The 18,607-nt window shown below is 39.8% G+C and overlaps 1 protein-coding gene across 10 annotated transcripts in view; it reads right to left on the bottom strand.

Moving 5' to 3' along the window:
- Positions 1 to 18,607, bottom strand: part of FHIT (fragile histidine triad diadenosine triphosphatase) — a 1,491,711-nt gene that overhangs the window by 1,068,018 nt on the left and 405,086 nt on the right. For 5 of the 10 annotated variants that reach the window (XM_082344849.1, XM_082344843.1, XM_082344838.1 and 2 more), the window contains one exon: positions 4,056 to 4,147. The exons of 3 other annotated variants lie outside the window; for them this stretch is intronic. Coding sequence is in view for 6 of the 7 variants with exons in the window: in XM_082344843.1 (XP_082200969.1) it covers positions 4,056 to 4,103 (48 nt within the window). In the remaining variant the exon portion in view is untranslated. The remainder of the gene's footprint in view (positions 1 to 4,055; positions 4,148 to 18,607) is intronic. 2 more of the 10 variants (XM_082344847.1, XM_082344846.1) reach the window with 1 other exon arrangement.

The raw sequence follows: 18,607 nt of genomic DNA, 5'->3' as shown, positions 1-18,607 counted from the left end.
TCTTGACCTTTCACAGTTTACTTAGAGTTCATTTCATACCACCTCATATAAAATCCAAAACCATACAACTGTATAAGTCCATTTACTATGCAGCCCCCTCATTATTTATGCTATAATTGTCTTATGTATGACATCTACACACAGCACATTATAAGCACCACAAGACAGTGTTATGATTTGGCTTTAAAAAGTTCTGTGTATTTTAAAGACACTGAGATGAAAAAAATACTCTTTTATATTTACAATCTCTGACATTCTTCATTCCTTCCTGAAGATTTAAGATTCCATCTGGTGTTATCTCACTTCAGCCTGAATAACTTCCTTTAGCATTTCTTGTGATGTAGGTCTGCTGGCAATGAATTCTCTTAGTTTACTTTTATCTGAAAATGTCTTTAATTAGCCTTCATTCTCAAAGGATATTTTCACTATATATAGATTTCTGGGTTAACAGGGTTTTTTTTCCTCTCTTCAAAAACATCATTTTAGTTTTTCTAGACTCTGTAGTTTCTGATGAGAAGGTAGTGCTAATTTAAAGCACTGTTTCCTGGAAGGTAACATGCCATTTTTCTCTGGCTATTATCAAAATTTTCTCCTTATTGTTGGTGTCCAGCGGTTTGAATACGATGTGCACAGGCATAGTTTTCTTCAAATTTATCCTGTTTGAGGTTCACTGACTTTCTTGATTTGTAAATGTATGTGTTTCATCAAATTTAAAAAATGTTGGCCGTTATTTCTTCAAATATTTTTCTGTCCCATTCTCTTTCTTCTCTCCTTCTGAGACTCCAATTACTTGTATGTTAGACATTTTTACTTATGTCACAAAGGCCCCCGAGGCTCTTTTCATTTTTTTCTGTTCAGTTTTTCAAATCTTTTTTCTTTCCGTTCTTCAGAAAGAAAATTTCTACTGCTCTATCTTTAGGTTCACTGACACCTTCTTTGGTTATTTCCAATGGATGTAAGCTCAGTGAATTCTTATTTCAAATATTGTACTTTTCAGTTCTGGAATTGCCATTTGGTTCTTTTCTGTAGTTTCTATTTACTATGTTTTTACTCATTATGAGTGTATCTTTCTGTCCTCATTGAGCATGGTTATAATAGCTGCTTTAAAATCTTTGCTAATTCCCACCTTTGGGTCATCTTGGAATTAGTCTTGCCTTTTCTCTTCAGAAGGGGTCACATTTTCCTGGTTCTTCATATGCTCTGTAATTCGGGGTTGTATCATGGGAATGTATGAATGTGAATATTATGGAGTAAAGACTCTAAAATCTGTGAGACTTCTTTGAAGAACACTGATTTATTTGTTTTAGCAGGCAATTAATTCAGTTATACACAAATTGAACACTATCTCTCGGGTGGCAGCTCAAATCTCAATTCAGTTCTTTCATCTTTAGCTGTGCTACTTTATATCTGCTCCATGCGTTCGTGGTTCAGGGGTCAGTCAAAACTTTGGGTAGTATTTATTCGCTGAATTGGGAGCCTCCCCTGTCTTCCTCTCTCCTTTCCAGAATTCTAGCTTCATTATCCAGTGGCTGTGGTTGCCCTGAACCCTGTTCTTTGGGTCTTCAAACCAAAAAGAATGTGTTTTTTCTACTGGAATTAGTCACCCCAAGTGACATTAATTAACCTCAACATGTCCTCAGTCGAAAAGCTGTAAAACGGGTAACTCACTCTGCGCTGGCCCCTGCTTCCAAGTGTTGAATCTCAATTCCCTTTCAGAATCTACCTGCTTATTTTCACTCTCTAAAGCTTTCAGGTAATTTTTCCCCCATACTTTATAGTTGTTATCTGTGAAAATGCCAGGTTCAGTAGAGTTCACTTAGCCATACTAGAAATGGAAACAAGTAAAAACATATAGGAAATATTCCTTTGCATTTAGCAGTTTCTCTCCTCAAAATACTCAACCTCCATTCACTACCTCACCTAGTGATATTGGGTTTTGGTTTTAACTAGAAACATAAGTCACACTCAGAGCTTCCTTGATCATCCTGCCAAATACATGAGGAGACTTGGAATGAAAGTACAGCATAAAGTTAAATGATAAAATATAAAACATCAATCAGATCTGGCTTTTACACTGGCAGCATGTAATCTCAAAGCAATGAGGCTTGTACAGGATCATGACTACCAAAGATTATCTACATGGTACTTTGCCATGTTATTTATTTTACCTTAGTTTTTTGGTCTCAGATATCTCTATATCTTGCCTCATTGAAAACTGCAATAGGTAATATCCTAAGAGAAACGGAATATTGAAAATGATATCCTTAAACACCAATACAGAATTCGTAAGTGCACATTTCCTGCTGATAATAGTTCTTACCATTTTTTGAGAGTTTCTGTACACCAGGTATCCTGTTAATCATTTTATAAAAATCGTCATTTAATCTTTTACAACCATTCTATGAGGTAGTTCCTACAATTAGCCTCATATTATGGAGGAAGACACCACAGCTCAGAGAGGTTAAGTGCGTTAACTGAGATCACATAGCAAATAGCAGAAATCTGAGTCAGTCTTTTTAAAGAAAAGAAACAGCAAAGTGTGGGACTTTGGAATCAATAAGCACATGCCTTTTACTATAAGGAGAGAAAAGAGAAGTGTTTCTAAGCAAAGAGAAATAAGTGGAGATCCTAAAACTCAAAGTTATAGCCTATAATTCCTCCTTCCGCTAATTATTAATATTAAAAAGCCCCTCTTTCAGATATATATATTTCATATTGACAGCTTTCATGTTAAAAAGAGCCTTGCTTCAGGGCTCAAAAACACTAAACAGAACCATAACACAAGGATCAAACAATCCCATGCAAAGCTCATAATAAAGAAACACGTAACACCAGGGTTCCATTTCAGCTCATTTCATTTACTGTCCTTAAACCTTCTGCATCTTCCAGAAAAACACTCTAGACGGGAAGCTGATTCACCAGAAAGAAATCAGGCACATTAAGAAGTGAAGATGCCTGACTCATCCCTCCATAATCTGCATTTGGTGAGTACTTCTAGAAAATATAGCAATGTGTCACAGTCCTACAAATTTGAGGGGCAGTCTTTTGCATGAATCCATGAGTTTCAAGCAACTGTGGAACGAGAATAGAAAACAGGGCCAAGAGTAAGTAAGCAGACAATGTAAAGTGGAAACAGGAGACTGGGTCTTGACTGAAAGCATACAAAATCTTTGTTCTGACACATGGGGCTATTCAATATTTATATTTATTACACATGCTAACTTCTTTGTTGAGACCTCGGAATGGGAGATACTATGTGGGGAGTAAAGATGAGAAGGGGTGAGAGAAAAGGAGAGGGGTATACACAAATGAGTTCTAGGGAGGGATTAAATGAACACTGTCCACTGACATCATCAAAACTGGGGAAGTTTTGTCACATTAGCACATTCCCTTCCTTTATTGCTATTTTTTTTAATGTATATTAAACTTATCCAGTGAAACCATCCAAAGACATACAAAGAAGAGTAATTATTTTGCCCTATCCTCAGGGCTTTTAATAAGATTTATTCTTCACTGTCCCAGCGAATGCCACTAGGATTTCCTCTGACCAAGAACAATCCTTTGCTATTTCAGGAGATACGTTTCATATCAGCGTGTCCTCCTGCTACTACTAACGTCATTTCATCTCCACGATCATTCTCAAAACCATGCAAAGCATAACAACTTGTCTTTGCAACTGCTTAACCTTACTTTTTATACATAAAAATTATTAAATATGTTAACTGTCTGGTGGAAGGGAGAATAATATAATAGCATGTCAATCAGGTAACAGTAAAGCTACATTTCATGAAAGGGAAGGTAATGCTTTCTCCAGAAAGTGAAGTCATCACTCCTTTATTTAACTGACATAATATTTATACCCCAAGTTTTAAATGGCAGCTACAAATAGAAATCAGGAGAGGGTAAATTCTCCAAGAAAATTGAGCCCCAAAATTTTACCATTTTAAGAGGTCTATTTTATATGTACATAGAAATCTTACTACTATTATGAGGATACCCATAGTAGGTCAGTTATACCTAACTCTACGAAAAATTTTAAATTAAGTAAACTCTACCTCTCTGAATACTGTTACCTCCTCAGAGCGCTCAACAGCAGGGTGCATGGAGTTTTACAGAGGGTCTCGGCAAGCAGGCAGTCCTGGGATACCTACACCATAAACAGAAATTAAGATAATCATTTCTGCAGTGATCTAGATGGCTTATAGTACAACTTCATTACGGACATTCACCGTGAAAACTGAGCTAGCATGACAGCATTGGTACTGTTAAAAGGGTAGAATAAAGGCACATGTGCAACTTCTAAGTATTGTCATTACTCTGAACAAGAGAGATCACGATTCAAGAGTGGCTTAAGTGACTCCTACAAGATCACATAACGTAAGGAGTAGAATGGTGCTTTGACATTCCATCTTCCCATTTCTAGTCCTGGGCTGTTCTGGCTGCATTATTATTTGCCCTTCCTCAGAGCCAGCCAGTCCTGGCACAGGGGTTTTCCATTTTGCCTAAAGATGAGGCCAACCCAGAAGTTGGTAGGAAGAGTACTTTTCTGGTTTTGTGGCAGTCTATACCAAAGCATCTGTCTGAAAGGTATTTTATGGGTCAATCTACTTCCTTTCCTTTGAAACCTTGGTGTCCATGAGAATCTGAGGGAAACTGACAGTGGAAGGAACAAGGGTTTTTGGTCCTACTGACCTGAGTTTGAATTCTGGTAATACATTTACCATCTCTGTGTCTTATACAGCTGCTTAACTTCACTGAGCCTCACTTTTCACTTCTGTCAAATGGGCATAATAATATATGAAGGGTATATCTATTGATAGAGTAATTTTTTTTAATTCATTTATTTTATTTATTTATTTTTCACTGTTGGGTCTTCATTGCTACACGCTGGCTTTCTTTAGCTGTGGAGAGCGGGGGCTACTCTTCGTTGCAATGCATGGGCTTCTCATTATGGTGGCTTCTCTTATTATGGAGCACGGGCTCTAGGGCACCCGGGCTTCAGTAGATGTGGCGCATGGGTCCTGTAGTTGTGGCTCGCAGGCTCTATAGCGCAGGCTCAGTAGCTGTGGTGCACGGGCTTAGTTGTTCCACAGCACGTGGGAACTTCCCAGACCAGGGCTTGAACCCATGTCCCCAGCATTAGCAGGCGGATCCTTAACCACTGCGCCACCAGGGAAGCCCTGAGAGAGTAATTTTTTTAAATGAGGATAAAACATCAGATAGCACAGGGGACAGGGAGAAGTGGGCAGTCATCTGCTGCATATTTTGAAAGAGGATCTGAAAGGATTGGCAATGGACTGAAGGGAGAAAGATAACACCTAATTCCTTGATAATACATAGAATTAAATTAGAAACCATAACAATTTAACTTACTGATCATCAGAAGCAGTAATCTTCTCAAATGCCAGACCAGACAAAGATAGTGGCAACGTACGTAACAGAGAATAAGTAACCAGAATGTATAAGGAACTCCAAAAATCAAGAACAAAGATGAACAAAGATATAGAAAAAAATGGTGGTTCAAAGAAGAAATCTCAATGGACAAAGAACATAAAAAAAAAAGCTCAGACTCACTAGAGGAAAACGCATATTAAAATATCTTTTACTAGAATAGTAAACATGAAGAAGACAGACAAAATTCAGTGTTGTCCAAGAAGTGGAAAAAAATAGCATAATACTCTAGTTTACTTCTGGCTGAATCATGAATTGGTATCATCCTGGTGAGCAATTTTGTTATATTTATCAAAAGTAATACTACATATATCCTACAGCTTACTGATTCTTATTGCAGGGTATACTGGGTTCAAGCAACATGGACACAAGGAGACATATACTAAAAAGATTATTGCAGTGTTTTTTTGTTTTTGTATAGCAAAACTTGGAAATGACCTAAAAGTTGCATTGGAAAGGGAATAGGCAAATAAAATGTGCTATATTTATAGGATGGAATATTATGCAGCTGTTAAAATCAACTGATTTTATAGGCATCAATACAGATAAATGTCATAAATACTGTTACATTAAAAAAGCAACAAGAAGGAAAGATTTAAACATAAAATATTTAAACAAAATAGTATATATTGGTTGTTGGTATATATATGTGTGTACATAAAAATATAAACAATAGACTAGTTAAATATTACATCCTAAATTTATGGTAGGGAATTTTCAGCAGGATGTACAGGCAGCTGAGAGAGTGAAGGGTGGAAGGAAAACAGGATATGGTAGTTAAAAGGGAATTTAGTTTCATCAATAATTTCTTTAAAAAGAAACAAACACACAAACCAGAAGTAAATTTGACTAGCCATAAACAGATGCTCCTTTTTAGATAGTAGAAATACAGATGCTTATTATACTACCTTTTGTGCTTGTCTGTATCTTTAAGTTTTTCTCAAAATAAAGGAAGTAAGAAAAAAGGGAGGGAGGAAAGAACGGAGGGAGAGAGGGAGGAAGGGAGGGAAGGAGGAAGTAAGTTAGCTCATCATCAGTTCCGGTGTGCACTTAAACTGGTCATAGATGGTTGGTTTCTTTAAGGATGAATCTCAAAACTGTTTTCATAATCAGTGAGAAGGATAGCGATTCCTCCCAGGTTGGCTCAGCTCGGAGGACCGAATTTAAGTTCAGCCAGCAGAGGGAACCATCTGTCATCTGGAAAGACACTCAGCCCTTAGCCAGGAGAACCCCTTCAGCACACACCAGTGCCTCTGGAACCACGGGGAAGAGGGAACATGCATTTACAGACAAAGTAAACTGAGAGCACATCACGGACATCTTTTCATCCTTTCTAAAAGGTTCGTTGTAATTTTACAGAATCAAGGGAACAATATGCTTGATTAGTTCTTCAGCCGACTTAGCAACTTTGCTTTTTCCGTTTCTCTCCTTGAAGCAAGTTTGCCGTTAACCTTATATGTTCTAGGGCTTGAGATTAGATTCTTCCCCCTCCAAAAGAGAATTTTTGCTTTAAAATAAAAGTTAGCTTTAAGATAATTCATTTTTGCCAGTAATACCAAAAGACGCTCGTTGAGACGAGGAGGTCATTCTTTAAGGAGGCTAGAATTGTAAAGAATGTTCCGTCTCTTCCTGGAGGGAGAATCTGTGGAGGAAAAAAGCTTGCAGGAAAGTTCAGTAATCATGAAGTAAAAGCCCCAAAAGACTTCCTCCTGGGCCAATACTGTGTTTAAAAATGCCTTATCTGTACACTTCCTTGAGAAACCTTAAGGCCTTGAAGAAGCAGTTAGTCAAACCCTTAAAGGAAAATCTGGCAATCCCTCTATCTTTACGTAATGCAGCCAGGAGGCAAAGGGCACCAATTCAAGGCCGTATATGCCTCAATTGCTTCGCCCCATCACAGCCCTGATATTTAAATTTCATCCTTTTATGTGTGTCATCCTACAGATGGGATTTGGGTTGGTTTCTAACAATAAAACAAACAAACAAGGTAGAAAGGGAATGTTATGAATAAGTTACCAATGTAAATGTGCTATGTTGTGCCTTTGAATTTGGGTGATGATAAACATGATTCTGCACATGGAAATTAGACTTTTCAGAACTACTACACAGAATCATTTAATTTGTCTGAGTAAGTACTTACAATAACGTGGCTGCTCTGCACCGCAAAAAACATTGGATTTTCAAATGAACAAATGAAATATGTGATAACTCCTTATAAATGGAACTGCAGCAAAGGACATTCAGTAGCAGATCCTTTTGAGATACTAAAACAAAAGAAGTTGGATTTAACATGAGACCTGAAGGATGAGAAGGAGGTAAAGAAGGGCTAGAGGATGGCCTTCTGGGGAGAGAGAATACAACATTCAAAGGCAGAGTATATAGTGTCTTCATTGTTATTGAAAGTCAGTGCAAATTGTCCATTGAATGGACCATTTTATAATGACTTTTTTTTAATAAATTTATTTATTTATTTATTTATTTTTGGCTGTGTTGGGTCTTCGTTTCTGTGCGAGGGCTTTCTCTAGTTGCGGCAAGCGGGGGCCACTCTTCATCGCGGTGCGCGGGCCTCTCACTATCGCGGCCTCTCTTGTTGGGAGCACAGGCTCCAGACGTGCAGGCTCAGTAGTTGTGGCTCACGGGCCTAGTTGCTCCGCGGCATGTGGGATCTTCCCAGACCAGGGCTGGACCCCGTGTCCCCTGCATTAGCAGGCAGACTCTCAACCACTGCGCCACCAGGGAAGCCCTGAATGGACCATTTTAATTGAACAACTATGTATCCAATACCTACTATGCACCAGGCACTGTGCTGAGCCCTGGGACATAACAGTAAGCAAGACAGATATGAATCCATGCCCTCAATCTTTCCTCCTGATACTTATTCCTGTTTGAAAACTGCACTAAAGTCAACATTCGCTTTGTAAACCAGTAAATTCCACCTTCAGTTTTGATCCGAAAGAGAGTCTACCAGCATGGAAAAACTGTAGTGCTTTCTCTGGTCAGACAAAGAAGGCTACATAAGCTAGTAATTCCCTTTCAGCCTTAGGGATCAGGAAACCTACAACCAAATTTAGTTCTCTCATTCCATGGACCTACCAACTTATACTAGTAAAGATGGTCACATTTCTGTCTTATGGTTGTTTTAGTACTTGCACACTACCTTTGATTTAGTAAACAGCCTCAAATTCTTTGGGAAGTTGGTAAAAGATGGGGAGGAAGGGAAAGTAGAAGAGGAACATAAGGGAGTTTCTTGAGGTCCAAAGTGCCTTTTGCAGTTTTCACAGCACCTTCCACAGATGCTGAATGGAAAGCACTTAATAACTTTGCATTGATGAATGGATCAATGACGAATACAAAGCTTTCCTGGCTCAGCTTGGGTTCCATTATGGGGGATGAGAGGAAGTGAAACTTATTTCTCTCTAATCTCCAGTTTGAAAGGGAGAGCTCAAAACAGTAGGTGAAAAGTTTAGCATGATTGTCATTGTGAAGCAGCTCAATAACCAAACAGAAGAGCCATGGTGACCACAAGAAGAGAGGGGTAAGAGAATTTTAAGGTATCCTTAGAGATTTATTTCAGGCAATGAGGTCCTTGTAATATAGAACATTACTCTCTCTTACTCTAGTGCTAGTCAAAACAAGAGAAATGTCATAGTTTAAACTGATGTCTAAGTAACAGGGAAAAATGTTAAGGTTCTTTATGACAAAATGGAAATATATTTGCAATTCTATTTCCTGATGTTCTCTCACTTATGTTGGGGGAAAAAAATGTTAGTCCTTTTGCTTTAAAACTCCCCATTGGGAAAATTAAACTATAATCTATCTGGTTAACTCTAGGAAGAGGACGAATAAATTTAAAAGAAGTTTAGAAGACACCCACTTTATCAATATCAGAGCACTGTGGAGTTCGGTCTTTTTCATAGCTAAATCCATCCCATTCACACAAGAAAACAACAAATGTTGCATTCAAGGAGGTATTAAAACATCTCATCCCTGTTGTTAGTCCAACATATTAATGAGACTTTCTGAATTAATCTCTGATCACGAACTGTCTGTTGACGTGATATAACTGCAGTAAATAGTGTACAGCTTGCTTCAAGTAGCTAAGACCAGTTTCACGATGCTTCAGTTCTTTGACAGGTAGAAAATTAAATCATTCTATATTCACCTAAGATTAAATCATTTCTGTATTCTCCTAAGACTGAATCATTTCTATATTCCTCAGAAACTCTTAAATTCTAACAAGTACATCACTTCCCCAACTAGTTGATAAACAGAAAAGAAAATATTATTATGGGATGGTACTTGAGGAAATAGTTAAAAGGTAAAACTCAGAAAACAAGATTGTGAAGATGTATGATGAGGAGATTCTCAAAACGGCAAGGTGAGGGAAGGAAGGAGTTGCAGCTGAATAATGCATGTTTTTAAAAGGTAAGCTATTCCTTAAAGCAATTACCAAAACGTGAGAGTTCCTTTCATGGTTCTCAACCTTATACTCTGAAAGGGAACTTCTTATAATGCAAGACTAAGAGAGCCAATTACTTCAGCACCAAGCTACATCCTAAATCTCTGGACTTGGCAGTTCAAAAAAACTCTTGGAAAGTGTTCTTATAAAATCTTCACTAACAGCTCTGACTTTATAAATGTAGATTCTAAAAGGATGAATGAAAACTAACCAATTAGATAGCAAAGTAGAGAAGAGAGAGCACTGAATAAAAGACCTACCAGAATTTCAGTTATACCTCCACGACTAACTAGCTCTGAGACTTAGATCATATTTATAATAAAAATCATAATCATGAAAAATTAATAATCACACAGCACATAGTGTGCCAAGAGCTTCCCATACATTATCTAATGTAATCTTTATTACAACCTGAGAAACTTTCATGGAGTTGAGTAGCTTGTCCAAGACCACCCAGCTGCTTTGAGGGGTGGGATCAGGATTCGAACACAAGCCTCTCCAACCCCAGAGCCCAGCCTTTAACGATCCATTATGCAGACAAGTTCAGTAATCGCCTAAGATGATATAAAAGGCTTCTATCAGCAATGAGGTACTAAAATTTATAAGGCAAGATAGGATAATGGAAAAAGCTCAGGTTTTGAAGTGACTTGTGGCCCAGGAGAGCAGCTTCTTCTCTAAGCCTTGGATTCTCAGATAACACTACTTACTTTACAGGCTGTCCTAAGGATTAGAGACAATACTAGAGCTACTAGCCCACAGTAATAATAATGATAGCTAACATTAACACAATGCTTACTATGTGTCAGGGGCTAAGCCTTTTTCACACAGTAAATCATGCAGTCACAATGACTTAAAGAATACTATTGTTTTTATTCCTGTTTTACAGATGCGGAAACAGAGGCAAAGACAGTTACCAGACCTAAATCACAGTTACTAAACTGAAGATCTGGGATTCCAATCCAGACAGAATGACTCACTCAACGAATCATACATATTGCATATTGGACACATACTGATACATGAAAGACCTCTGCTGTTTCCCAAAATCTGTGTTAATCTCACCCAGAGTTCAAGATAAATTCAGTAGAAGAGAACAATCCATATGGACATCCAGATGGTCTGCCTATTTCTGGCAGTCAGCCAATTATACTTAAAAAAGAAAGCAAAACAAAACAAAAAAAACCCCTTGACTTCAATAGGAATTAGCTAGAGAGTGACACATCACATATATCATAGATATGTATACACATATATGGCTAAGCTTTTCTTTGTTCTGTTTCCTGGCTGATTGCTTCCTTCATGTTGATATCCTGTTGCTTTCGTTTTACATATAAAACCACCAAAGCTCCATAAAAGTTACTTTTCTGCTTTCAACCTGGGAGAAATTCAGTCTCTTACTCTCCTAAAACATTATTTTAATAACATATTTTATTTAACCTAGTATATAAAAATATTATTTCAACATGTAATAAAAATTAACAAGATACTTTACATGTTTTATATGAAGTACAATATTCAAAAATCTTAATATGTTTTATATTTACAGTTCATCTCAAGTCAGACAAGCTATGTTTCAATGCTCAGTAGCCACATGTTGCTAGTGGCTACCATAGTGGACAACACAGGCCTAGAGTGACTGGCTTCCTGGTTGGTATTTCTAGGTCTCTTTTCTTGGGCTGGTCAAAGTCCCCAGAAAAGTGTCTTTCAATCTCGTGCCTAGCTGCCATTGTTCTGGGATTTAAGTGTGGGAAAGAGTGGAAGCCCCGTTATGCAGACTTTCACTTAATCCCCCTGTTTTCATCACCATAGCTCTGTCCTCAGCTATGCCCAGTGACCCCAGTCACAGATCCTGTGCTTCACCCCCCTCCAGCCTTCCTTCTGGGGAGTGGAGGAACGGTGAGAGGGACAGCTCCCAGGCTATGAAGGTTAGGCAACGACTCTGGGGATCTAATATTATTTACTGTTTTTTCAACATTCTTTTCGTATTCCTTCACTCTCACTTTTGTAGATTTATAATGCCACTAATTCCTTAGATTTCACATTTTTTTCCTTCTAAATCAGTCTCTGGCCTTTTTAGGCAGCTTCTACAATTACACTGTTATCTTCCCAATTCTTTTTGTTCACGTGTCCCCCCTTTTTAATTAAACTTCTTATTTTGAGATAATGTTGTTAGAAAAAAATACAGAGAGATTCCATGTACCCTTTACCCAATTTCTCCCAACGGTAACATCTTGCAAGTCTACAGTACAATAGCACAAGCAGAATGCTAACTTTGATACGCTCAAGATACAGAATGTTTTCATTACCATAGAGATCTGCCTACCGCCCTTCTATAGCCACACCCATCGCCCTCCCACCTCACACTGACTTAACCCTTGACAACCACAAATCTGTTCTTCATTTATATAATTATGTCACTTTAAGAATGCTATATAGGGCTTTCCTGGTGGTGCAGTGGTTAAGAATCTGCCTGCCAATGCAGCGGACATGGGTTTGAGGACTGGTCCTGGAAGATCCCACATGCCGCGGAGCAACGAAGCCCGTGTGCCACAACTACTGAGCCTGCGCTCTGGAGCCCATGAGCCACAACTACTGAGCCCATGTGCCACAACTACTGAAACCCATGCACCCTAGAGCCCGTGCTCTGCAACAAGAGAAGCCACCACAATGAGAAGCCCGCGCACCACAATGAAGAGTAGCCCCCGCTCACCACAACTAGAGAAACTCCACGTGCAGCAGTGAAGACCCAACACAGCCAAAAATAAATTTTAAAAAAAAGGAAGAAAAAAAGAATGCTATATAAATGGAATCATACAGTATGTAATCTTTGGGAATTGCCTTTTTTCTCCTATAGCCTAAATCTCTGAAGGTTCAGTCAGGTAGTTAGTTCCACGTTATCAATAGCTCATTGCTGAGTAGTGCTCTGTGGTTTGGATATACTACTGTTTCTTTAACCGTTCACCCAGTACAGGTCGTCTGTGTTGCTTCCAGTTTTTGGCTACTACAAATAAATCTACTATGAACATTCATGCACAGGTTTTATGAGAACATAAATTTTCATTCCCTCAGGATAAATGCCCAGGAGTACAGTAAGTGAATGTTTAGTTTTATAAGAAACTGCCAAACTATTTTGCAGAGTACTGGTACCATTTCACATTCCCACCAGCAATATATGAGTAATCCAGTTTCTCTGCATCCTCATTAGCATTTGGTGTTATCACTATTTTTTTTTTAAGCCAGTCCAATAGGTATATGGTGACATATCTCTGTGGTTTTAATTTACATTTCCCTGACAGCTAATAATATTGAACATATTTTGATGCACTTACTTGCCATCTATAAAACCTTTTCAGTGAAATACCTCTTCATGACTTTTGTCCTTTTTCTAATTGGATTGCTTGGGGGTTTTTTTACCATTGTTTGAGAGGTCTATATATATTCTAGATACTAGTCCATTGTCAGATATATGGTTTGTAAATACTTTCTCCCAGTCTGTATCCGTCTTTTCATCCTCTTATCAGGGTCTTTTAAAGAGCAAAAGTTTTAATTCTGATGATGTCTAATATGTGATTTTTTTTCCTTTTATGAATTGTGTTTCAATGTCAAGTCTAAGAACTTTTTGCCTAGCCCTGGATCCCAAAGATTTTCTCTTATGTTTTCTTCTAAAAGTTTTATAGTTTCATGTTTTACATTTAAGTCCATTATACATTTTGAGGTAACTTTTACATAAGGTATAAGACTTAATTTTAGGTTCATTTTTTGCTGATTGCTCCAGGATCATTTTTGAAAAGTCTCTCTTTTTTTTTTTTCCCATTGAGGGATTTGTACATTTGTCAAAAATCAGTTGGGAATATTCACTGAGTCTATTTTTTGGCTTCTCTATTCTGATCCATTGACATACATGTCTATCACTTCATGAACAGCCACATAGTAACTGTAAAATAAGCCTTAAAATCAGGTAGACTGATTCCTCCCACTTTATTCTTCGTTTCAATATTATTTTAGCTATTCTAGTTCCTTTGTCTTCATATAAATTTTAGAATAATCTTGTCCATATAAAAAGTCATACTGGGATTTTGGTAAGAGCTGCATTAAATATGTATATCAATTTGGGAAGAATTGGTATCTTTACTATGCTGAGACTTCCAAATCATGAACATGGTATGTCTCCCATTTGTTTAGATTTTCTTTGATTTCAGTCATCGGCATTATGTCACAGTGAGCATACAAGTTCTGTGAATGATTTATTATATTTATACCTAAGTATTTCATAATTTTGAGCTACTGTAAATTGCATTTTTAAATACGGTGTCTACATGTTCATTGCTAGTATGCAGAAATACAATTGATTTTTAAAAACTGTCTGTATCGGGGGAGGAGAGAAGATGGCGGAAGAGTAAGACACGGAGATCACCTTCCTTCCCACAGATACAGTAGAAATACATCTACACGTGGAACTGCTCCTACAGAACACCCACTGAACGCTGGCAGAAAACGTCCGACCTCCAAAAAGGCAAGAAACTCCCCCCGTACTTGGGTAGGGCAAAAGAAAAAAGAAATAACAGAGACAAAAGAATAGGGACGGCACCTGCACCAATGGGAGGGAAGCTGTGAAGGAGGAAAGATTTCCACGCACTAGGAAGCCCCTTCGCGGGCAGAGACCGCGGGTGGCAGAGGGAGGAAGCTTCGGAGCCACGGAGGAGAGCGCAGCCACAGGGGTGCGGAGGGCAATGCGGAGAGATTCCCGCACAGAGGCTCGGCGCCGAGCAGCACTCACCAGCCCCAGAGGCTTGTCTGCTCAGACGCCGGGGCGGGCGGTGTTGGGAGCTGAGGCTCGGGCTTCGGTCGGATCCCAGGGAGAGGACTGGGGTTGGCGGCGTGAACACAGCCTGAAGGGGTTAGCGCATCACAGCTAGCCGGGAGGGAGTCCGGGAAAAAGTCTGCAGCTGCCGAACAGGCAGGAGACTTTTTCTTCCCTCTTTGTTTCCTGGTGCGCGAGGAGAGGGGATTCAGAGCGCCGCCTAAACGATCTTCAGAGACGGGCGCGAGCCGCAACTATCAGTGCGGACCCCACAGCAAAAGGGGCGCAGAGGGAAAAACGGAGAGATTCCCGCACAGAGGCTCGGCGCCGAGCAGCACTCAGCAGCCCGAGAGGCTTGTCTGCTCCCCCGCCGGGGCGGGCGGGGCTGGGAGCTGAGGCTCGGGCTTTGGTTGGATCACAGGGAGAGGACTGGGGCTGGCGGCGTGAACACACCCTGAAGGGGTCAGCGCACCACAGCTGGCTGGGAGGGAGTCCGGGAAAAAGTCTGCAGCTGCCGAAGAGGCCAGAGACTTTTTCTTGCCTCTTTGTTTCGCGGCACGCGAGGAGAGGGGATTCAGAGCGCCGCCTAAACGAACTCCAGAGAAGGGCGTGAGCCGCGGCGATCAGAGCGGACCCCAGAGACGGGCGTGAGACGCTGGGGCTGCTGCTGCCGCCTCCAAAAAGCCTGTGTGCGAGCACAGGTCACTCTCCACACCGCCCCTCCCGGAGCCTGTGCAGCCCGCCACTGCCAGGGTCCCGTGATCCAGGGACAACTTCCCCGGGAGAACGCACTGCGCGCCTCAGGCTGCTGCAACGTCACGCCGGCCTCTGCCGCCGCAGGCTCGCCCCGCCTCCTCTGTACGCCTCCCTCCCAGCGGCCTGGGTGAGCCAGAGCCCCCGAAGCAGCTGCTCCTTTAACCCCTTCCTGTCTGGGCGGGGAATAGATGCCCTCAGGCGACCTACACGCAGAGGCGGGTCCAAATCCAAAGCTGAACCCCAGGAGCTCTGCGAACAGGGAAGAGAAGGGGAAATCTCTCCCAGCAGCCTCAGAAGCAGCGGATTAAAACTCCACAAACAACTTGATGTGCCTGCATCTGCTGAATACCTGAATAGACAACGAATCATCCCAAATTCAGGAGGTGGACTTTGGGAACAGGATATATTAATTTTTCCCCTTTTCCTTTTTTTTGTGAGTGTATATGTATATGCTTCTGGGTGAGATTTTGTCTGTATAGCTTTGCTTTATAATAGCTTTATTTTACTTCACTATATTATAGCCTCTTTCTTTCTTTCTATTTTTTCTCCCTTTTACTCTGAGACGTGTGGACGAAAGGCTCTTGGTGCTCCAGCCAGGCATCAGGGCCGTGCCTCTGAGGTGGGAGAGCCAACTTCAGGACACTGGTCCACAAGAGACCTCCCAGCTCCACGTAATACCAAACGGCAAAAATCTCTCAGAGATCTCCATCTCAACATCAAGACCCAGCTTCACTCAACGACCAACAAGCTACAGTGCTGGACACCCTATGCCAAACAACTAGCAAGACAGGAACACAGCCCCATCCATTAGCAGAGAGGCTGCCTAAAATCATAATAAGGCCACAGACACCCCAAAATACACCACCAGATGTGGACATGCCCACCAGAAAGACAAGATCCAGCCTCACCCACCAGAGCTCAGGCACTAGTTCCCTCCACCAGGAAGCCTACACAACACACTGAACCAACCTTAGCCACTGGGGACAGATACCAAAAACAACGGGAACTACAAACCTGCAGCCTGTGAAAAGGAGACCCCAAACACAGTAAGATAAGCAAAATGAGACGACAGAAAAACACACAGCAGATGAAGGAGCAGGGTCAAAACACACCAGACTTAACATATGAAGAGAAAATAGGTAGTCTACCTGAAAAAGAATTCAGAATAATGATAGTAAGGATGATCCAAAATCTTGGAAATAGAATAGACAAAATGCAAGAAACATTTAACAAGGACGTAGAAGAACTAAAGAGGAACCAAGCAAGGATGAAAAACACAATAAATGAAATTAAAAATACTCTAGATGGGATCAATAGCAGAATAACTGAGGCAGAAGAAAGGATAAGTGACCTGGAAGATAAAATGGTGGAAATAACTACTACAGAGCAGGATAAAGAAAAAAGAATGAAAAGAACTGAGGACAGTCTCAGAGACCTCTGGGACAACATTAAACGCACCAACATTCGAATTATAGGGGTTCCAGAACAAGAAGAGAAAAAGAAAGGGACTGAGAAAATATTTGAAGAGATTATAGTTGAAAACTTCCCTAATATGGGAAAGGAAATAGTTAATCAAGTCCTGGAAGCACAGAGAGTCCCATACAGGATAAACCCAAGGAGAAACACGCCAAGACACATATTAATCAAACTGTCAAAAATTAAATATAAGGAAAACATATTAAAGGCAGCAAGGGAAAAACAACAAATAACACACAAGGGAATCCCCATAAGGTTAACATCTGATCTTTCAGCAGAAACCCTGCAAGCCAGAAGGGAGTGGCAGGATATACTTAAAGTGATGGAGGAGAAAAACCTACAACCAAGATTACTCTACCCAGCAAGGATCTCATTCAGATTCGATGGAGAAATTAAAACCTTTACAGACAAGCAAAAGCTGAGAGAGTTCAGCACCACCAAACCAGCTTTACAACAAATGCTAAAGGAACTTCTCTAGGCAAGAAACACAAGAGAAGGAAAACACCTACAATAACAAACCCAAAACATTTAAGAAAATGGGAATAGGAACATACATATCGATAATTACCTTGAATGTAAATGAATTAAATGCTCCCACCAAAAGACACAGGCTGGCTGAATGGATACAAAAACAAGACCCATATATATGCTGTCTACAAGAGACCCACTTCAGACCTAGAGACACATACAGACTGAAAGTGAGGGGATGGAAAAAGATATTCCATGCAAATGGAAATCAAAAGAAAGCTGGAGTAGCAATTCTCATATCAGACAAAATAGACTTTAAAATAAAGACTATTACAAGAGACAAAGAAGGACACTATATAATGATCAAGGGATCGATCCAAGAGGAAGGTATAACAATTGTAAATATTTATGCACCCAACATAGGAGCACCTCAATACATAAGGCAAATACTAACAGCCATAAAAGGGGAAATCGACAGCAACACAATCATAGTAGGGGACTTTAACACCCCACTTTCACCAATGGACAGATCATCCAAAATGAAAATAAATAAGGAAACACAAGCTTTAAATGATACATTAAACAAGATGGACTTAATTGATATTTATAGGACATTCCACCCGAAAACAACAGAATACACATTTTTCTCAAGTGCTCATGGAACATTCTCCAGGATAGATCATATCTTGGGTCACAAATCAAGCCTTGGTAAATTTAAGAAAATTGAAATCGTATCAAGTATCTTTTCCGACCACAACGCTATGAGACTAGATATCAATTACAGGAAAAGATCTGTAAAAAATACAAACACATGGAGGCTACACAATACATTACTTAATAACGAAGTGATCACTGAAGAAATCAAAGGGGAAATCAAAAAATACCTAGAAACAAATGACAATGGAGATACGACGACCCAAAACCTATGGGACGCAGCAAAAGCAGTGCTAAGAGGGAAGTTTATAGCAATACAAGCCTACCTCAAGAAACAGGAAACATCTCGAATAAACAACCTAACCTTGCACCTAAAGCAATTAGAGAAAGAAGAACAAAAAAACCCCAAAGCCAGCAGAAGGAAAGAAATTATAAAGATCAGGTCAGAAATAAATGAAAAAGAAATGAAGGAAACAATAGCAAAAATCAATGAAACTAAAAGCTGGTTCTTTGAGAAGATAAACAAAATTGATAAACCATTA

This window comes from Balaenoptera borealis (assembly GCF_965194805.1).
Source record: "Balaenoptera borealis genome assembly, chromosome: 12".
In the NCBI taxonomy this organism is placed as follows: Eukaryota; Metazoa; Chordata; class Mammalia; order Artiodactyla; family Balaenopteridae; genus Balaenoptera; species Balaenoptera borealis.
The sequence above is the reverse complement of the archived record's forward strand: the minus strand, read 5'-3'. Positions and strand labels throughout refer to the sequence as shown.